General features: G+C 37.3%; 1 protein-coding gene across 1 annotated transcript; it reads left to right on the top strand.

The window, feature by feature from the left end:
* The first annotated feature begins 1,236 nt into the window (after window positions 1-1,236).
* On the top strand, window positions 1,237-16,006 carry LOC131939692 (neprilysin-4). The gene is made up of 17 exons (XM_059298152.1): window positions 1,237-1,381; window positions 2,019-2,102; window positions 2,766-2,971; window positions 4,324-4,503; window positions 5,173-5,259; window positions 6,434-6,579; window positions 8,315-8,408; window positions 8,636-8,764; window positions 9,344-9,442; window positions 10,460-10,537; window positions 11,003-11,106; window positions 13,407-13,474; window positions 14,175-14,311; window positions 14,872-14,937; window positions 15,131-15,229; window positions 15,654-15,730; window positions 15,907-16,006. The coding sequence occupies exons 1-17, from the start codon at window positions 1,237-1,239 to the stop codon at window positions 16,004-16,006; spliced, it is 1,899 nt and encodes a 632-aa protein (XP_059154135.1).
* Window positions 16,007-21,495: the final 5,489 nt, after the last annotated feature.

The raw sequence follows: 21,495 nt of genomic DNA, 5'->3' as shown, positions 1-21,495 counted from the left end.
TTTCCTCTATCTCTCCAGCCTCCCGTATCAACAGTATGATCGACTACAAAGTTTCCTCTATCTCTCCAGCCTCCCGTATCAACAGTATGATCGACTACAAAGTTTCCTCTATCTCTCCAGCCTCCCGTATCAACAGTATGATCGACTACAAAGTTTCCTCTATCTCTCCAGCCTCCCGTATCAACAGTATGATCGACTACAAAGTTTCCTCTATCTCTCCAGCCTCCCGTATCAACAGTATGATCGACTACAAAGTTTCCTCTATCTCTCCAGCCTCCCGTATCAACAGTATGATCGACTACAAAGTTTCCCCCTGTGTCTATCTCTCCAGCCTCCCGTATCAACAGTATGATCGACTACAAAGTTTCCTCTATCTCTCCAGCCTCCCGTATCAACAGTATGATCGACTACAAAGTTTCCTCTATCTCACCAGCCTCCCGTATCAACAGTATGATCGACTACAAAGTTTCCTCTATCTCTCCAGCCTCCCGTATCAACAGTATGATCGACTACAAAGTTTCCTCTATCTCTCCAGCCTCCCGTATCAACAGTATGATCGACTACAAAGTTTCCCCCTGTGTCTATCTCTCCAGCCTCCCGTATCAACAGTATGATCGACTACAAAGTTTCCTCTATCTCTCCAGCCTCCCGTATCAACAGTATGATCGACTACAAAGTTTCCTCTATCTCTCCAGCCTCCCGTATCAACAGTATGATCGACTACAAAGTTTCCTCTATCTCTCCAGCCTCCCGTATCAACAGTATGATCGACTACAAAGTTTCCCCCTGTGTCTATCTCTCCAGCCTCCCGTATCAACAGTATGATCGACTACAAAGTTTCCTCTATCTCTCCAGCCTCCCGTATCAACAGTATGATCGACTACAAAGTTTCCTCTATCTCTCCAGCCTCCCGTATCAACAGTATGATCGACTACAAAGTTTCCTCTATCTCTCCAGCCTCCCGTATCAACAGTATGATCGACTACAAAGTTTCCTCTATCTCTCCAGCCTCCCGTATCAACAGTATGATCGACTACAAAGTTTCCCCCTGTGTCTATCTCTCCAGCCTCCCGTATCAACAGTATGATCGACTACAAAGTTTCCTCTATCTCTCCAGCCTCCCGTATCAACAGTATGATCGACTACAAAGTTTCCTCTATCTCTCCAGCCTCCCGTATCAACAGTATGATCGACTACAAAGTTTCCTCTATCTCTCCAGCCTCCCGTATCAACAGTATGATCGACTACAAAGTTTCCCCCTGTGACAATCTCTACCAGTTCGCCTGTGGAAAGTGGCTGAAAGATTCCATCATACCCAGCGATCAGGCCTCCATCTCAACGTTTATCAGCTTGAAAGATCGCATAGATATTATACTGAAAGGTAATTTCTTTTAAATGTTGAATCTGATAGTAAAACAATTTACCGCCATTTTGTGTAAACCCCTACCCTCTGCCTTTACGATTATTTCCTCCAACCCTGGCAGCTACATATTACGTCGCTAGCAGCGACTTCTGACACATTCGTTAGACTGTCCAGTTGCGGTGAGATTACGATATTGACCAAGTCTGAAAGGCTTAGGGTCAGGATTTCACTGAGGCCTTAAAAAGGGTTGGTAATCGCTCTTTCCACTAGTGTTTATCTACCAGTGGTTGCGCCCTTTTTGGGGGCAGCTATAGTGTTCAAAGAGTTTTGACCGGACTCCTATTGGCACGATTTTTGCTTAGTTCATCTTAATTTTTTGTAACATTTTTTATTCACTGTGTGTATGATCATATTTATGTATAATAAATTCATGGCTTACTGTTGCCGTTTACTTTGTCTTACTAATTAATTATTTTACGATTCACTTATTTATTCCAAGTAGGAAGAGGCTCCGTCCCTCCTACCGTTTGAATAGCATTTGTTTACTGTTTGTTATCTGTTAAGGCAAAACGTAATGGATAAAAAAATATATCGACAGAAGATAATAATACCCCCGAGTGCTTTAGTAAAATACATTCGACTTTTACTCATACAGGTCTCTTAGAGGAACCTCATCGACCAACAGATCTACCAAGCATGAGGAAGGTCAAGGATTTATTCGCCTCTTGTATGAACCAGGGTAAGACATGTCCTAAACACTAATAGATGTACCGTGCCAGTAGACAATCCGTGCTAATAGAAAAACTGTGCCAATAGACAAAATGTGCCAATAGACAAACTGTGCCAATAGACAAATAGACATCCGTGCTAATAGACAAACTGTGCCAATAGACAAAACGTACTAATAGACAAACCGTGCCAGTAGACAAACCGTGCCAGTAGACAAACCGTGCCAATAGACAATCCGTGCTAATAGACCAACTGGGCCAATAGAAACACCGTCAAAATTGACTTGACGACACACAGTTGCAACGTTTTCGGGGCATTTGTTTTCCACGAACTGTTATATCCAAACTGTTAAAATCACTTATGTCGGGGCGTTCTTAGTCTATTGCGTATGAACATGCATATATATATATATATATATATATATATATTTATATATATATATATATATATATATATATATATATATATATGTATATATATATATATATATATATATATATATATATATATATATATATATATATATATATACATATATATATATATATATTTAAATAAATAAATATATATATATATATATATATATATATATATATATATATATATATATATATGCATGTTCATACGCAATAGACTAAGAGTGTAACTCCATATCATGTTCGTACATCAACAGATCTACAAACCGCCCGTTCCGATAAGCCACTAAGGACAATCATAGATAATGAACTGGGTGGCTTCCCAATCATGAACGGCTCGTGGACAGAAGAAAACTTTGAGTTGGGTCACGCGATGCGGGCCATGCAAAGACGGTACCAGGAGGCGATTATCTCATTCTATGTGGACGTGGACTACAGCAACACATCCAGACAGATGTTGCAGGTCTGATTCATGTTCAGGTGTTATTGTTGTGGTGTTGTGTTTGTGGTGTTGTGTTTGTTGTGTTGTGTTTATTGTGTTGTGTTTGTTGTGTTGTGTTTGTTGTGTTTGTTGTGTTGTGTTGTGTTGTGTTTGTTGTGTTGTGTTTGTTGTGTTTGTTGTGTTGTGTTGTGTTTGTTGTGTTGTGTTTGTATTGTTATGTGTTTGTGGTGTTGTGTGGTCTTGTGTGTGCGGTGTTGTGTTTGTTGTATTGTTTTTGTTGTTTTGTGTTTGTGTTTGTGATATGGTGTTGTGTTTGTTCTGTTGTGCTGTGTTTGTGATATTGTGTTTGTTGTGTTTGTGGTGTTGTTTTTGCTGTGTAGTGCTAGTAATGTTGTGTTGTGCTTGTGGTGATGTGTTTGTTCTGTTGTGCTAAGTTTGTAGTTTGTTTGTCTTTGTTGTCTTGTGCTTGTGATGAGGTGTTATGTTTGTTGTGTTGTACTTGTGATTTAGTGTTGTGTTTGTGATGTTGTGTTTGTTCCATTTTTTACTTTCTCGTATATACGAAGTATAGAGAAAGTATTGTAATCGTGCACAAAAATCACTTGAAATTTTAACAATTTTCACCGTATTACACATCAGTCCTTCATCACATCCAAAGTATAAAGGACTTATTTTAATCGGGCAAAAATTATCAATCCAGATTTATCAAAATTTAGAGGTTTTATGCGTAATCCAGTCTAAAAACTGGGCTTTGCAATTCTATCCGTATGTCTGTGTGTCTGTCTGTCTGTCTGTCTGTCAGTGTGTAAACACGATAACTTGAGTACCGTTACAGCCAGATTGATGAAATTTCATATATAAGTATTTTATCAAAATCGTAGATCCGTATCAACTTTTGAGCGATTTCCGATAACCGGAAGTGGTACTTTTTCTACTTTGAATTTTTCAAAAGCCTATAATTTGAGGACTATTTCAGATAGATAAATGAAATTTCATATGTAAGTAAAAGATCAAATTCTCTACCATCTGTTAAATTTTGAGTAATTTCCATTGACCGTAAGTAGTAATTTACGCTACTTCCGATTTCTCAAAAATATAATGTAAATTTTTAAAGTACTAATAATATTGCGCACTATTATGCACTTTTTTATTTGGCGTTCACTTGGTGTTCAATTCTTTTGTCTACGAGATTGTATTCTATTTTTAAAACTTTAAGTATTTAAAATGTATTAAAAATCATTTCTATAGCCCGAGTTCCCATCCCCTGTTGTTTTATATAAGAATATTCGAGAAAGTTTAGGGGAGATCACTCCCGGTTTATTTACTAGCCGTTTCGTTTTGTGTTAAGTTTAACTACATTTACTTTCCTACAGGTTGACCAGCCCGGATTTGGGTTAGCTAAAACTTACCTGCTTGGTGCCAGAAACAGTACTTTTGTCGTGGCATATGAAACATTTCTCTACGGGATGGGCTCGCTGCTAGGGTTTGCTGACGTCAACAGGGCCAGGGCAGACGTCACGGAGGTTGTGGACTTTGAGATTCAGTTGGCAAACGTAAGCGTAGTTAGGACTTAGCTGGCCAATGTAAGTTAAGATTCAATAGGCCAACTTGAGTAAAGATTCAATAGGCCAACTTGAGTAAAGATTCAATAGGCCAACTTGAGTAAAGATTCAATAGGCCAACTTGAGTAAAGATTCAATGGGCCAACTTGAGTAAAGATTCAATAGTCCAACTTGAGTAAAGATTCAATTGGCCAACTTGAGTAAAGATTCAATAGGCCAACTTGAGTAAAGATTCAATAGTCCAACTTGAGTCAAGATTCAATAGTCCAACTTGAGTAAAGATTCAATAGGCCAATTTTAGTAAAGATTTAATAGTCCAACGTGAGTAAGATTCAATAGGCCAAGGTAATTTTAGATAATTATCCAATGCTACTGCGCCTAGAGTAAAACAGTCTTTACAGAAGAAAGAGGTTCCTTGACCTTACATGAATGTAATAGTAAACTATGGCTAAAATAATGGAGGAAGAAATCCAGCAATGAGGGTTGGAAAAAAGCAAATGTGTTTAATATGTAAACAAATCAAATATTGCAAAACTGCTTGTTAGGTTAATCAAATAACTTTATTACCTACTATATTAGCTTTTGTTTATTTACCACAGAAATGAATTTGAACCAAAAATCCGAAGTTTTCTCTGAGAACCCTTTGATTTTTTTTGCTAGATTTCTGTACCAGCAGAACAGCTTGTGTCTGTTACCAACTACTTTCACCCTACCACTCTCGGCCAACTACAGACAAAGTATGGCCAGGTATGTAAATACATATGGTCAGGTATGTAAATACATATGGTCAGGTAAATACATATGGCCAGGTACGTAAATTCATATGGTCAGGTACGTAAATACATATGGTCAGGTACGTAAACACATCTGGCCAGGCACGTAAATACATATGGCCAGGTAAACACATATGGTCAGGTACGTAAATTCATATGGTCAGGTACTAACACATATGGTCAGGTACGTAAATACATATGGTCAGGTACGTAAATACATATGGTCAGGTAAACACATATGGTCAGGTACGTAAATTCATATGGTCAGGTAAACACATATGGTCAGGTACGTACACACATATGGTCAGGTAAGTAAATACATATGGTCAGGTACGTAAATACATATGGTCAGGTACGTAAATACATATGGTCAGGTAAACACATATGGTCAGGTACGTAAATATATATGGTCATGTACGTAAACACATATGGTCAGGTACGTAAATACATATGGTCAGATACGTAAATTCATATGGTCAGGTATGTAAATTCATATGGTCAGGTACGTAAATTCATATGGTCAGGTACGTAAATTCATATGGTCAGGTACGTAAATACAAATGGACATGTATGTAAATACATATAGATAGGTTTTGACAGATAATAAACGGGGCACATTTTACTCTTAAGATAATGAACTGGACACATAATTGTGTTTTGGATAATGAACTGGACACATTATTTATTTTAGATAATGAGCTGGACACATTTTATATTTTAGATAATGAACTGGACACATGTTTATAATCTAGATAAAGAATTGGACACATATTTATAATTTAGATAATGAACTGGACACACATGTTTGTATTTTAGATAATGAACTTGATACATTTTTATATTTTACATAATGAACTGGACACATTATATATTTTAGATAATGAAATGGACACACATGTTTGTGTATTAGATAATGAACTGGACACATGTTTATATTTTAGATAACAAACTTGACACATTTTATATTTTAGATAACAAACTTGACACATTTTATATTTTAGATAACAAACTTGACACATTTTATATTTTAGATAATGAACTGGACACATTTTATATTTTAGATTATGAACTGGACACATTATATATTTTAGATAATGAACTGGACACATATATTTTAGATAATGAACTTGACACATTATATATTTTAGATAATGAACTGGACACATTTCTTCCAAACTTTGCTGAGTGACCCTCATATTGGCATCACGGAGATTGACGAGAGTGAGAGGGTCAACAACGTAGTTCCAGCATATTTCGACAGGCTCGCTGTCCTGCTCAACCAGACGTCAAAACGGTGAGTGTGTGAACTATGACGAGGTGTGGTGACTAAAAGTAATTTTTATTTAAATTAAAGTTTAATACAATGTTGAACAGTAGATGGAAACTATGCAACCTTATGAAGTAGTTGGTTCATAGAACTAGCCAGGGGCGTAGCGAGGGGGGGGGGGGGGCGGCGGGGGGTGCGGACCGCACCGGGTGACACCATTTAGGGGGGTGACACCAAGGCAAAAAAATAGCAAATTATATAGAGAAAAACTTGAAGGGGGGGGTGCAAATCGAAAGTTTGAGGGAGGGGGGGGGGTGCAAATCGAAAACTTGAGGGGGGGAGGTGCAAATCGAAAATTTGAAAGTTTGTCCCCGGGAAGGGTCGCTAAGCCTCTGGGGGGGGTGACACCATTAAGTGCCGCACCGGGTGACACCCGACCTCGCTACGCCACTGGAACTAACACTAGGGAAAATAGGAAAGAAAAATACGTACAGGTGCAAAGGGATTTCTCAAAAGATATGTAAATTAGAAATCGATTTGATCAAGGGACAGAAACACGGTTTGTGTCATCTTGTCTGCCTGACTGTCCGCCAGCCTGCCTGCTTGTGTGTCTGTGTGTCTGTGTGTCTGTGCGTCTGTGTGTCTGTGTGTCTGTGTGTCTGTCTGTGTGTCTGTGTGTCTGTGTGTCTGTGTGTCTGTGTGTCTGTGTGTCTGTGTGTCTGTGTGTCTGTGTGTCTGTGTGTCTGTCTGTCTGTCTGTCTGTGTGTCTGTGTGTCTGTGTGTCTGTCTGTCTGTCTGTCTGTCTGTCTGTCTGTCTGTCTGTCTGTCTGTCTGTCTGTCTGTCTGTCTGTCTGTCTGTCTGTCTGTCTGTCTGTCTGTCTGTCTGTCTGTCTGTCTGTCTGTCTGTCTGTCTGTCTGTCTGTCTGTCTGTCTGTCTGTCTGTCTGTCTGTCTGTCTGTCTGTCTGTCTGTCTGTCTGTCTGTCTGTCTGTCTGTCTGTCTGTCTGTCTGTCTGTCTGTCTGCCCTCTGTCTGTCTGTCGTCTGTCTGTCTGTCTGTCTGTCTGTCTGTCTGTCTGTCTGTCTGTCTGTCTGTCTGTCTGTCTGTCTGTCTGTCTGTCTGTCTGTCTGTCTGTCTGTCTGTCTGTCTGTCTGTCTGTCTGTCTGTCTGTCTGTCTGTCTGTCTGTCTGTCTGTCTGTCTGTCTGTCTGTCTGTCTGTCTGTCTGTCTGTCTGTCTGTCTGTCTGTCTGTCTGTCTGTCTGTCTGTCTGTCTGTCTGTCTGTCTGTCTGTCTGTCTGTCTGTCTGTCTGTCTGTTAATTTGTCTGGATAGCTGGCTGGCTGGCTAGCTGTCTGGCTGGCTGTTATACAACTGTCATACAGCACGCATCTGGGCGGCATTGCTTACATTTAATTAAATCACTTTTAGAAAAGAAGGTCACGCGTCTAAAAATACACTATTGGTAATATGTTAAGTTTCGTCAGACAAGTTACACTTGTACTAACCAGTTTAGAAACCCTCAAAAATTGCAATGTGTGTTTTAATACAATCCAATCAGAAAATTTAAAAAGCTAGACCACGCATCTAAATATAAACGATTGATAATGCATTAATGAAGCCTTTTTAAGAAATTGCGTCAGCCTTTCTTCCATGACCGCAGCAACGCGCGAGACGGGTATGCTACTAAGCTAATAAATATTTTTCTCTGATTCTCCAACAACACGTTTAGAATAATTGTTTTTGTTTATGTTTACTATGTTTATAGGACAGTAGCCAACTACATCGTGTTTAAATTTATGCTGTCTGTAAGCCAAATGATGGGAGAGAAATACTTAACCCTGTATTATGATTATCAAAAGGTAAAGCTAAACTATCCTTGAATAAGAAAAACTACATTAATTAGAAATGATTGTTTTTTTTAAATTAAGTTCATTTTTTTAATGTACCATTTATATTATTTAGTTTAAAGCATTTAAATTTGAGTTTTTGAGAGCACAGTAAAACATAAAATTATCAACCTCGATACCGTACAATATGTTTCCAATTGTGACATTATTAACATATTGTGTGACGTTATGTGGTACAGGTGATATCCGGACAGATATCGAGGCGACCTGTCTACAAGTCGTGTGTAGGAACGGTCAGTAACTTCATCAACATGCCACTGGCTAAGATGTTCGTCCGAGAATACTTTGATGACGAGATTAAAGATATGGTATGTTAGATGTAAAAATTATCGCGGTCTAGCCCAGAGAAGCCCCCTTTTTTTTAATGTAAAAAGTGCACGCTCTAAAAGTTGAGCCACGCGACTTTTTTCCACCTGCAATTTAGTGCACGCACGAAACCTTGAGGATTAGGGTTAGGGTTGGGTTATGGTTAGGGAAAGGGATAGGGATACGTTAGGGTTAGATTTAGGGTTACAGATAGAACAAAATTGCAATTTCGAGGTATGGTGTGTTACATGTACAAATTATTGCAGTAACGAGATAAGTGATACGTTTTATTACATGCTACAACTATTAAAATGCGACATATAATATAAATGGCATGTAACGCCTAACACTTTCCTTGATAATTTAAGTAAAGCCCTGGTCTATTATATTTCAAATGTTAGCTAGACATGGGAGGCAATTTTAAAAGCATTTTTCCTTAGTCTCCAGTTGCTAACTATGTATTGTAATATTGAAAAAAAAAAACAATTTCCCTCATTCTCTTCACAAGGTAGTTTATCTCAAAAGAATTGTCCTTTGTTAGTGATCGGAGGTTATCTTTAAGAATTTTTTAATGTCTTCAGTTACTCGACATGGGAGGTAACCTCCAAGAGGCTTTCACTGAGCTGCTCCAGGATGTGACTTGGATGGACAACAGTTCCAAGATATTGGCTAAGGAAAAAGTCAGTAGAACACGGGTGTAGGACAAAAGGCCGACATACAAAAGGCCGACAAGACAAAAGACCGACTCGGACAAAAAGTCCGACACAATTAAAAGGCTGGCATCCAAAAGGCCGACTGGGCATAAGGCAAACAGACTATAAGGCCGACAGCCAAAAGACCGACAGACTCCAAGGCCGACAGACCACAATGCTGACAGACCACAAAGCCGACAAACCTCAAGGCCGGCTAATCATAAGGCCGTCAACAAATACATACTAATATCGCAAATATTTGTTGCTACAAAGCTTCTATCTAGACAACTATCGAAGAACGAAGCCAATAGCCGCCGGCACAATTGCCCATATAAAATAATGTGAAACGTTCCAGAAGAAGAGACAAAGTAAGTTGCTATCCTTATAAGGTAAACAATGAAGTACACGCGGCTGGAGATGACGGGAGTGTACAAAGATTAAACCGATAAGTGGTGTTACCACCATATTTCGCAAAAAAAAAAAAAAAAGAAACCGAATGAAGTTGACCGATCATTTGCTTTGATTGGACTTAATGTTAAATACCGACAAAATTTGAATTATATTTCAGTTTCGTCCATTGCGGATTGCGTAAAACAAATTATACTATATTAGTGGGATTGATTGATGCAAGGGTACCAAAAATTGGTACTTTTTGTGTTAAAGAGATTTATTACATTATCAATTGTAATAATACAAGTACAAAAACTTGTACTTGTAATTTCTTTATTAGTATCAAATAATAAAGAAATTACAAGTACAATTTTTATTAACACAAAAATAAGTCATATTCAGCCCACCTAGAAAAGCCATTAATAAACGTTATTATGCCGTTTTAATCTTTAAAGGTAATTGTAGTTTATTGTTTTTGAAAGCTTATAGGTCTTTTCTCCATATCGGTCTTTTCTCCATATCCGCCTTTTGTCCGTAGAACTAGTAGTTCAGTATAGTTTGTATGCTCGCTGCCCCAGATACTTCTCAGATCGACTTATGTATTGAACATTCCAGAATGACTTCATCAAGTTTGTAATTGGCTACCCACCCGAGCTCACAAATGACTCGTTTATCGAAGAAAAATACAAGAATGTAAGTTAAAAATATATATTTTTTATTTGATCCTTTTCTAGAATTATTTTTTGGTGCTGTAACATGCTAGCTTATATATATATATATATATATATATATATATATATATATATATATATATATATATATATATATATATATATATATATATATATATATACATTTACATGCATATATATGAATTTATATATATATATATATATATGTGTGTGTGTGTATGTATACATATTATATATATATATATATATATATATATATATATATATATATATATATATATATATATATTTATATATGTATATATGATATATATTTATATATTTATATATATATATATATATATATATATATATTTGTGTGTGTATGTATGTATATGTATATGTATGATTTTTTTCGTGATATCTTTTGCTGAGCTATTTTTCTGAGTTTATTTGTCCCAAGATCATTTGTTCTCTCACGTTCTAGTACACATTAAAGAACGACACTTACTTTGAGAACATAGCGGACATGAGAGTTGAGATCGCCTATCAGGACTGGCGAGTACTGAGGTGGGCTGGAGGTTCCATTCTGTGAGTAAATAAACCTGACTTTAGGCTGACACATGAGTTTTACTTGTGTCAATAATAGATGGTTGTGGATCACTCGAACAATGAGTCGTAGAAAATTTGCAATGAAATTAACTTTTCATGGTTTTTTTTACTACAGTCTTCTTTTTCTTTTTCTACGTTCTTAATTTTAGTGTTGGAAGTGATCCCCTCCAACACAAAATTAAGCATACGTGTCAACTGGTTATGCACCATTGAGGCCATTGACTCCGATTTCAGCCTGCTTTTGTTTTTAGCTTTGCTTCCATAGCCTTTGTTTAACCAAGAACAAACTACAAGGCAGCAGTTGTTTGATTTTGGAGTTGTCTCTCCTAGAAGAGTGGCTGTCCCCAGCTTGGTTTAGCAGCCATGAGCTTTACCGACTCGACCACGCAGACCCTTTACCACAGTGATACTAGAGGGTTTTTTTTTTTAACTAAGGGTGCATCGTATTTAACTAACATGATAAATCTCGTACGAGAGTACAATTGCAGCTGTCTTTAATGTTGTACTGTGCTGGTTGTTCTACTGGAGTTGTGGATTTGATATCGCACACTTACATTGGTAGGTTCAACACCCAGTCAATCAAATACCTACAAGCTCTCAATAATGGCAGTTCGATTATTTCAAGAACTTGGCTATTTAACTCAGAGATTTGAGTCTTTCGAACAGCCACCCCGGGAATGCACCCTCTCAAGTCTCCTATTAGATACACCACTGCTTATACGTTTAAGATAAGACAAATTAATTAATGATTTAATTATCCTACAGCTCATCTTTTAGCGCTACCGACATTAAAGCCAGCTATTTTTATGACTCAAATATGATCGGTAAGTCAAGTGTGATAGGTTTAATATGTAAAAAGTTGGGACATTGAGATGTGCAATACACGAACATCCAGATTAATAAATGACTGTTATCAATATGCTGAACTTAGAGACAGTTGTTAAGTCACTAATGTGTTTTAATTTGGTTAGCTTTATCTTATTTCATTGTAAGTCTCCTGTTACATTACTGTTTAACCTGCAAACAGAGGGTACTATACAAAATATTTATTTATTTACTAGCTGTAATGACTGGAATCTTGATGCCACCAGTCTTCAAAAAAACCTATCCCAAGTGAGTTAATTTTATGTTAATTAAAAAACAAATATTTCTTTCAAGTATGTCAATCGAACTTAGTTTTGAAACTATAAGCTTTTAGCAATTATAAAATATATAATTAAACTGCATGAAATTGAATAGTTTTTGTTTATGCTATATACATTTTTATATAAAAAAAACCTCAAAGGATAAGTGCATTTTTATCACTTGACCTAAACGGTATTAGCTGAGTATATTTTACAGTTTAGTTGCATTTCTAGTTGTTATTTATTTACAAAACTTGCTGCTAAGCCTGTCGGATCACAGGCAAAAAATTGGTTTTTAATCTAATGTTTATAAGATTGTTTTCTAGGTCAGGTCCTAAGGATGAATTTGTATAGAAACAACATAGAACAAAAAAAATGAACAAATATTTCATCAAAATTATGTACCATTGATTTAATTATACCAATGAAAACCAGTTGATTTATCATAGTTTATTAGCAGCTTATTTAAGTCGAATTACATAGAGACATATGGCGAGCTAAGCCAATTATTATGTAAGCTGCCAAGTCCACACCGACTTAAATTTCAAGGGGGAAATGGGTGGATATTGGTTAAAGTATAAAAATTTGACATAGATCAAGTGATTGGCAGTTAACGCGATTCGTGATGAGGGATGGGGGGGGGGGGGGGCACCAAGATGCCTGAAAGAAACTCTAATTCCACTTAACTATTAAGTTTAATATTTTCATTTCATAATATTGTTTCCATAACACGGTATCCTTGAGGGGGTTTTTAATTAAGAATAAATGAGGTTTTTATAAAAAGAAACAATTTAAAAAAAAAAAACCTCGGTAACTCATTTTTGAGGCTATTGACCTTTGATCGATGTAATTTATTTTGTTATGTACTGAGACTAATGTGCCATTTTTTAAACAAATATAAAAACGTATAAACTAAGTTTAAATTTAAATTGTATAAATTTTAAGAAATATTTGTATTATAGAAACGTTATAACTGTAACCTAGAAACTATTTCAAATAATGTATCGAGTTATGGACAACCGAAATAAGCCAATTAAAATACAAGAAATGACTGTATCTATTTTCTAACCGCCATGGTTTTAAAATTCGTATTTCACTTTTCATATTTATATAACCAGTCTTGCCCCTTCTTGACCTTTGTACCCTGTCTTCTAGATTCCTCAACTACGGCAGCCTTGGTATGATACTTGGGCACGAAATTACACACGCTTTTGACAGCCAAGGTAAATTCCAGCAAATATATCGCTAGTGGGGTAGTGCAGAATCAAGGTCAACTAAATTATCAATAGTGGGGTAGTGATTCAGCCAAAGTAAATTGAGTTACCTTTAGTGGGGTAGTGGTCAGCCCAGGTATTGTCTGTGGTGTAGTGGTCAGCCCAGATAAATTATGTTATCAATGGTGCGGTATTAAACAGCCCAGTTACATTACGCTATTAATAGTAAGGCAGTGGACAGCCCAGGTAAAGTAAGTTACTGTCAGTAAGGCAGTGGTCAGCCCAGGTAAATTAAGTTACTGTCAGTAAGGCAGTGGACAGCCCAGGTAAATTATGTTACTGTCAGTAAGGCAGTGGTCAGCCCAGGTAAATAATGTTACTGTCAGTAAGGCAGTGGACAGCCCAGGTAAATTATGTTACTGTCAGTAAGGCAGTGGACAGCCCAGGTAAATTATGTTACTGTCAGTAAGGCAGTGGACGACCCAGGTAAATTAAAGCAGAGGTAACATTTCACCGTCCCACTGTAGACACTACAACTCTCCAGTTAACTGTTACGAACTGAGACACAACCACGCATTTCCATTACTAGCAAGTCAGTAGGTAATCTACTCAACAAATACAGATTTCATCAAATGGAATGATTTTTATCTAAAGACCAAAACATCAAACCACAGCATATGTAACGTGTGCACACATTTCGTTTGTGCAGGTCGTAGGTACAACAAGTATGGTGAGATAGTGCAGTGGTGGTCTAGTGCTGCAGTTAATGCGTTCAACAGCAGAAAATTGTGCATGACATACCAGTACGGAAACTACACCATCAAAGCTTCAAACAAGACGTATAATGTAAGTTTATAATTTTAAGTTTTGGAACAAATGGTAAATACTATAAATAGTATAGACTTATCTATAGGAACAATAAGTAGATCAATGCTCTACCTTACTTGTCCTGGGCAAGACGCATGAGCGAGCGGCCCTTTCTTATCTCTCTCTCTCTCTCTCTTGAGGCATAGCAGGGGGGGGTGGTGCTGACGTTAGGTTTATGTCTAATATACATATTTACATATATATATATATATATATATATATATATATATATATATATATATATATATATATATGCCTGTATAGATATTTTTCGGGGTTGGGGAGAGACACCATTGGGTACCGTACCCGACCTAATGGCGCCACTGTTCCCCTCTTAGTTAAGTCCATGTCAGGGGCCGTGTTGGGGAAAATTTTGTTTTAATATTTGCATCTTCTGGCACTCATCTAGGCCGGCCCTCCTTGTTTCTCTATTAGGGATTGAATCTTCGGTCTAAAATCCGGATGAGGGGGGGGGGTCCTTTTAGAATTTTTCACAGGCCTGTATGTGTATATATTGATTTATGATCGTACCTTTTAAGGTCAGTGGTACCAGGTCTCTAAACGAGAACATCGCTGATAACGGCGGCATCAAACAGTCGTTTAAGGTGAAAATATGACGGTTAATTTATTCATTTTTATTTTGTGTTAAAAACAACAGATCAAAAGCTTGTATTTAGAAAATAAATGAAACATAAATATATTTCTGTAGAGTTTCCAATTGTTATCTTGCGACATGATGCCCGATTGGTTGTGTTCTAACAAAAAAAGCTAACATTTTATGAATTATGTCCCCTGCAGGCTTATAGGAACTGGGTGACGAAACAAGGGAGAGAAGAGCCAAGATTGCCGGGGTTAAACTTTACCAACAACCAGCTGTACTTCATCAGTCAGGCTCAGGTTAGTGGGGTGGAAGTTATACATAAACAGAAAATATAACCGTTAGAAGTGGGGTTGGGTTATAACCAGGAATAGTGTTTTACTTAGAACTGTTTGAATATCGAACGTTTTTTTTTTACTAATTTCATAATGTTAAAAATGTGTTAAAAATTTTGTTGTATCCCTTTAGGTAATATATTTGGTATTTTAGTATGTTCGTTTTTTTAAGTTGATAATTTGTTGTTAAATGATATACGGTATGAATAAAGAAATGAGACGTTTGTATTTTATTAATTGAATGGATTCATGGGGGATCAAAAAATAAACTGGACACCTCTATACCCAGTTAGGGCACCTCTACCTATAACTACAGACACCTCTGTCTATAACTGTAGACTCAATTGCTAATAAACACACTAGAAAAGGTTTATATTCTCTTCTCTAGACATGGTGCCAGTCTAACACAGACGCCCAGGCCTTGTACCTGCTCAACAACGATGTCCACAGTCCCTCTATATACAGGTGAGTTAGTTGGTGATTAAAAACTTAAAACTTTTTCGTCGTTACGTATATATATATATATATAAATATATATATATATATATATATATATATATATATATATATATATATATATATACATAAAATATTTATTTCTTTATCTATTTATAACATATCCTTTGCTCATTTTTACCCAGGGCCAACGGACCAGCACAAAATTTTCCCGAGTTTTCTAAAGAGTTCAACTGTCCAGTTGGGTCTTACATGAATCCTGTGGACAAGTGTAGTGTGTGGTGATGTGGTTGTGGACAGATGTAGTGATGGTGTTGTGGACTGATGTGGTGATGTGGTAGTGGACAGATGTGGTGATGTGGTAATGGCCAGATGTAGTAATGTGGTAGTGGACAGATGTAGTAATGTGGTAATGGTCAGATGTGGTGATGTGGTAGTGAACAAATGTGGTGATGTGGTAGTGGACAGATGTCGTGATGTGGTGATGTGGTAGTGGACAGATGTGGTGATGTGGTAGTGGACAGATGTGGTGATGTGGTAGTGGACAGATGTGGTGATGTGTTAGTGGACAGATGTGGTGATGTGGTAGTGGACAGATGTGGTGATGTGGTGATGTGGTAGTGGACAGATGTGGTGATGTGGTGATGTGGTAGTGGACAGGTGTGGTGATGTGGTAGTGGACAGATGTGGTGATGTGGTGATGTGGTAGTGGACAGATGTGGTGATGTGGTAGTGGACAGATGTGGTGATGTGGTGATGTGGTAGTGGACAGATGTGGTGATGTGGTGGTGAACAGATGTGGTGATGTGGTAGTGGACAGATGTGGTGATGTCGTAGTGGACAGATGTGGTGATGTGGTAGTGGACAGATGTAGTAATGTGGTAGTGGACAGATGTGGTGATGTGGTAGTGGACAGATGTGGTGATGTGGTCGTGGACAGATGTGGTGATGTGGTGATGTGGTAGTGGACAGATGTGGTGATGTGGTGATGTGGTAGTGGACAGATGTGGTGATGTGGTAGTGGACAGATGTGGTGATGTGGTGATGTGGTAGTGGACAGATGTGGTGATGTGGTGATGTGGTAGTGGACAGATGTGGTGATGTGGTAGTGGACAGATGTGGTGATGTGGTAGTGGAGAGATGTGGTGATGTGGTAGTGGACAGATGTGGTGATGTGGTAGTGGACAGATGTGGTGATGTGGTAGTGGACAGATGTGGTGATGTGGCAGTGGACAGATGTGGTGATGTGGTAGTGGACAGATGTGGTGATGTGGTAGTGGACAGATGTGGTGATGTGGTAGTGGACAGATGTGGTGATGTGGTAGTGGACAGATGTGGTGATGTGGTAGTGGACAGATGTGGTGATGTGGTGATGTGGTAGTGGACAGATGTGGTGATGTGGTAGTTGACAGATGTGGTGATGTGGTAGTGGACAGATGTGGTCATGTGGTAGTGGACAGATGTGGTGATGTGGTAGTGGACAGATGTGGTCATGTGGTAGTGGACAGATGTGGTGATGTGGTAGTGGACAGATGTGGTGATGTTGTAGGGGGCAGATGTAGTGATGTGGTCGTGGACAGATGTGGTGATGTGGTGATGTGGTAGTGGACAGATGTGGTGATGTGGTAGTGGACAGATATGGTGATGTGGTAGTGGACAGATGTGGTGATGTGTTAGTGGACAGATGTGGTGATGTGTTAGTGGACAGATGTGGTGATGTGGTAGTGGACAGATGTGGTGATGTGGTAGTGGACAGATGTGGTGATGTGGTAGTGGACAGATGTGGTGATGTGGTAGTGGACAGATGTGGTGATGTGTTAGTGGACAGATGTGGTGATGTGTTAGTGGACAGATGTGGTGATGTGGTAGTGGACAGATGTGGTGATGTGGTAGTGGACAGATGTGGTGATGTGGTAGTGGCAGAGGCGACGCAGGGCGGGGGCGGGGGATGAGGACCGCACCGGGTGACACCATTTAGGGGGTGACAACACGGCAAAAAAAATTGCACAATATATAGAAGAAAATGTTTTTTAAATAACAGATAATTTAAACGTTTTTTATGAATTTTTTTTTATGCTACATTTACACTGTCTGATTTATGCCACATTTATAGTGTTTAATTAAATTAAAAAGGCAACATAAAATCAACAATGGTTCGCATACATTAAATGAAAATTATATTTGATATAGAAAGGATTAAGTGAAGCGTAAAGTGTAGACTCTTTAAACTGCAAACTTGCTTAATCATAAAGAAAAACATTACACGTTACCCTCGACTGATCTTTAACAGGTAGCAGTGGCGGAACTAGAAAAAATGGGCCACCCCGCAAAAAATTTTTTTGGGCCCCCCTATATATGTATATATATATATATATATATGTATGTATATATATATATATATATATATATATATATATATATATATATATATATATATATATATATATATATATATATATATATATATATATATATATATATATACACACACTCAAACACAATACGAATATAGGATACTCCTTTCTGGCCTGATCGAGTTTTGAAAAAAAAATTCAATTAAATCTAATCACACCAGCATGTCATGTGTACATAAAATACTTCTAATCATTAAGTCGGTCAAAAGTGTATGAAGCTTTGTATAAGTAATGGTGTCTCGTGTTATGTTTATTTTTATGTTTTTTTGTATTTATATTATTAACTTTAACTACGTTTCATTTTTATACTATATCATTCTTTAGTACTTATTTTTTTTAAAATAATAATTAAGATAAGTAATTGCTTTTTAATTTGATTATTAAAAAGAGTTTTTGAGCACCCCTATTTGACTATTTGAAAAAGGGAAATAATTTATGCAAGTGGTTTGAACGTTTGCCTATCTTTCACACTACAGCTGTGTTCATTTTTTTTTAAATTTTACGCAACAGCAGGTCTTAGCTACTATATAACATAACTACTGTATTAGATCTGTATTCTGTTTGTTACTTACAAAACCACTATCAAGTTGCCAGTGACGAAACTAATTTATATATATTATATATATATATATATATATATATATATATATAAATATATATATATATATATATATATATATATATATATATATATATATATATATATATATATATATATATATATATATATATATATATATATATATATATATATATATATATATATATATATATATATATATAACACGCTATCATTCGTGTATTCATTTGAGACGTCTGCCTTGTTCTCTAGAACAGTGGTTATTAAACGTAAACAATGTAGGCATTTATTTCTTGGATATTAGTTGTTGGAGCGCTAGTTTATCAAAACTACCACCGATTCGAGCCAGCGTTGTTGTTGGAGCGCTAGTTTGTCTACACTACCACCGATATGAGCCAGCTTAGTTGTTGAGGCGCTATCTATTCGCTTCTTGTAAGGCTAAGAGCGGGAGGGGAGGTCTGAGAAAGGAACTTAAAAGGGACAACAAAGCACCAATGTGATTTTATCCATCAGCACCAAATTTGGGATGGTCTCAAAATGCCGTCTTAATATCTAGCGGCCTCTCGCGCAATTGATGTTTTTTCAAAAGAATTTTGCCGACAACAGCGTGTGTTTGTAGGAAAAAGAATATACAAGTGCGTGGGATGGTGTCTATAGAATAAAGATACTCCAACCACAGCTACGGTATTCTTTTTCAAAACAACCATCAGGTCAAAAATGCAAGAAAAATAATTTTAACTATAAAAAATTTTTTATGGGCGGCTGTGGGCCCCCTAAACGGCTTGTTCCCCCCCCCCCCTCCCCCAGGCATTGCGGGGTCTGGCGGCACTGTAGTTCCTCCCCTGGGCTGTCCTCAACAGCTTTCAAAGTTTTCATGGCGATTGGGTAAATATGCAGTAATGCAAAATAGACAGAAAAATGTTTTTCACATGCACAACTGTATGTGGCCAGCTCACGCGTCGGATAACCTTCTGATTTAAGGGGGGGGGGGGGGGGAATCCACAAATGACGTCACATTTTTTAACGACTAACAAAAAGCCAGACCCTCACACACCCCCACCTCAATAACATCATTTATAAATAGTAATTGACTATTAATTATATAATAATGTTCAATTAATTTTAAACGTTCTAATTAATTTCTAAATAATTATATAAAAAAATAATCTTACCTTCCTTGTTTTGTGAATTAGATGTGCCTAATACTAATACTATGCAAATAAATCAATATATGTTGACTAGTGCTGTCTAATGTCAGACAAAATGTGCTAAAGTGGTGAATCGTACGGTTAGGAAGTAGTTCATAAACGATACATTGGTCTACTCGATACTCGATAAAAAAGAGGGATGGGATGGGGGTCGGCTCGGGAAAAAATTTTGAAAGAGACAACAAAGCGTCTATGTACCACCGCCCATTAAAAAACTTACTCAGGGGAGATAATTCCAAGTAAAGGCCTTAAAAGTTTACTATGATATTTCTTGTAAAAGTAAAAAACAAGTAAACGTATATAAAAACGAAGTTTCTAGTATTATATTCTTTTTTATTATTTGTAGGATTCAAGATAGTACAGAATACAAATTCAACCACTATCACAAACACATGTACAATGGATTTCGGCGGGTCCCTAATTTATGCCGCAAAGTAGAACCGCGCATCATGAAAGCCACTTCATATGTAGCGGCTTCTCGTGCTATGGTCTTTGTTGTTTTTTTAAAAAGAATTTTGCCGGCGACAGCGTGTGTTTGATTGTGGGGAAATAGAACTCGGCCTTGACGGCCTTAAAAAATACAACTATAAATAAAAAGAAATTTGATCCCCATCCCCTGCCCCATCCGCCACAGTACACTTTGGAGGATCGGTCAAACAGTTACGTGTCCTCTATTTAGCTATCAAAGGGGGGCAACGAGTCAAATGTGTCATTCAAATTTGAAGCGTTGCCTATATTTTACACTGTATTTTGTGTAAAATCGATTTTTTTTTTTGCTGAAGAGCGTGGTATAGTGACTGTAAAATAAAGATAATCGTACCGCAGCTACAGTGTTTTTCTTTTACAAACTAAATATCAAGGCAAAAATGCACGAAAATTAAATTCAAAATTAAAAAAAAATACTAATTATGGTCAGCAGTGATTATGGTCAGCAGTGGGCCCCTAAACGGCCTGCCCCCCCCCCCCCCCTCGAGTTTTTCTCTATATATTTTGCTATGTTTTGGCCTTGGTGTCACCCCCCTAAATGGTGTCACCCGGTGCGGGTCCACACCCCCCCCCCCCCCCCCGAAGAAAAAAGTCTGGAAGAAACACTGCCAAAGACCACCCATATTATAACCGAATATAAACCCCTCCCCGTTACGGGCTAAACATTAATACATTCAAAGGTGATATAGATCTTTTGGTTGTTTTTAGGCTTAAAAGCTAGATCATTGTATCCTAAATTTGATTAACTTTAATGTATTTAGTGTTAATAACTAATGTTCAATTAATACGTGTACTAATTATAAAACAATTAATAATATAAAGACGAGCCTTACCTTCCTTGTGTGAATTAGACTCGTCAACAAAATACTTCATCAGGTAAATGAACAACTACTGACTAGTTGTCTTTAACAAAATGTGCAGAAGTGGTCAGTTTACAGTTCAGTAGTTCATAGACGGTTCGTTAATCTATGCATTACATCTTATTGTAAGAGTAAGATTGTGGTGAGGGGGTAGAGGTGAGGGGTAGGGGTGAGAGGGGGGTTGAGGGGGAGGGGTGAGAGTTGGGAAGGTTCAAGGGAGGGGACT

Source organism: Physella acuta, unplaced genomic scaffold (assembly GCF_028476545.2).
Source record: "Physella acuta isolate Inbredline_101_S28 unplaced genomic scaffold, ASM2847654v3 ptg000290l, whole genome shotgun sequence".
NCBI lineage: Eukaryota > Metazoa > Mollusca > Gastropoda > Physidae > Physella > Physella acuta.
Note: the sequence above shows the minus strand (reverse complement) of the source record. Positions and strands in the feature narration are given on the sequence as shown.

Excerpts from the sequence above, each read along its gene's own strand:
- LOC131939692 (XM_059298152.1), top strand. The coding sequence starts at position 1,237 with ATGATCGACTACAAAGTTTCCCCCTGTGACAATCTCTACCAGTTCGCC. Across the intron at positions 2,103-2,765 it reads CGCCTCTTGTATGAACCAGG|ATCTACAAACCGCCCGTTCC; the intron begins GTAAGACATGTC and ends GTACATCAACAG. Across the intron at positions 6,580-8,314 it reads CTCAACCAGACGTCAAAACG|GACAGTAGCCAACTACATCG; the intron begins GTGAGTGTGTGA and ends CTATGTTTATAG.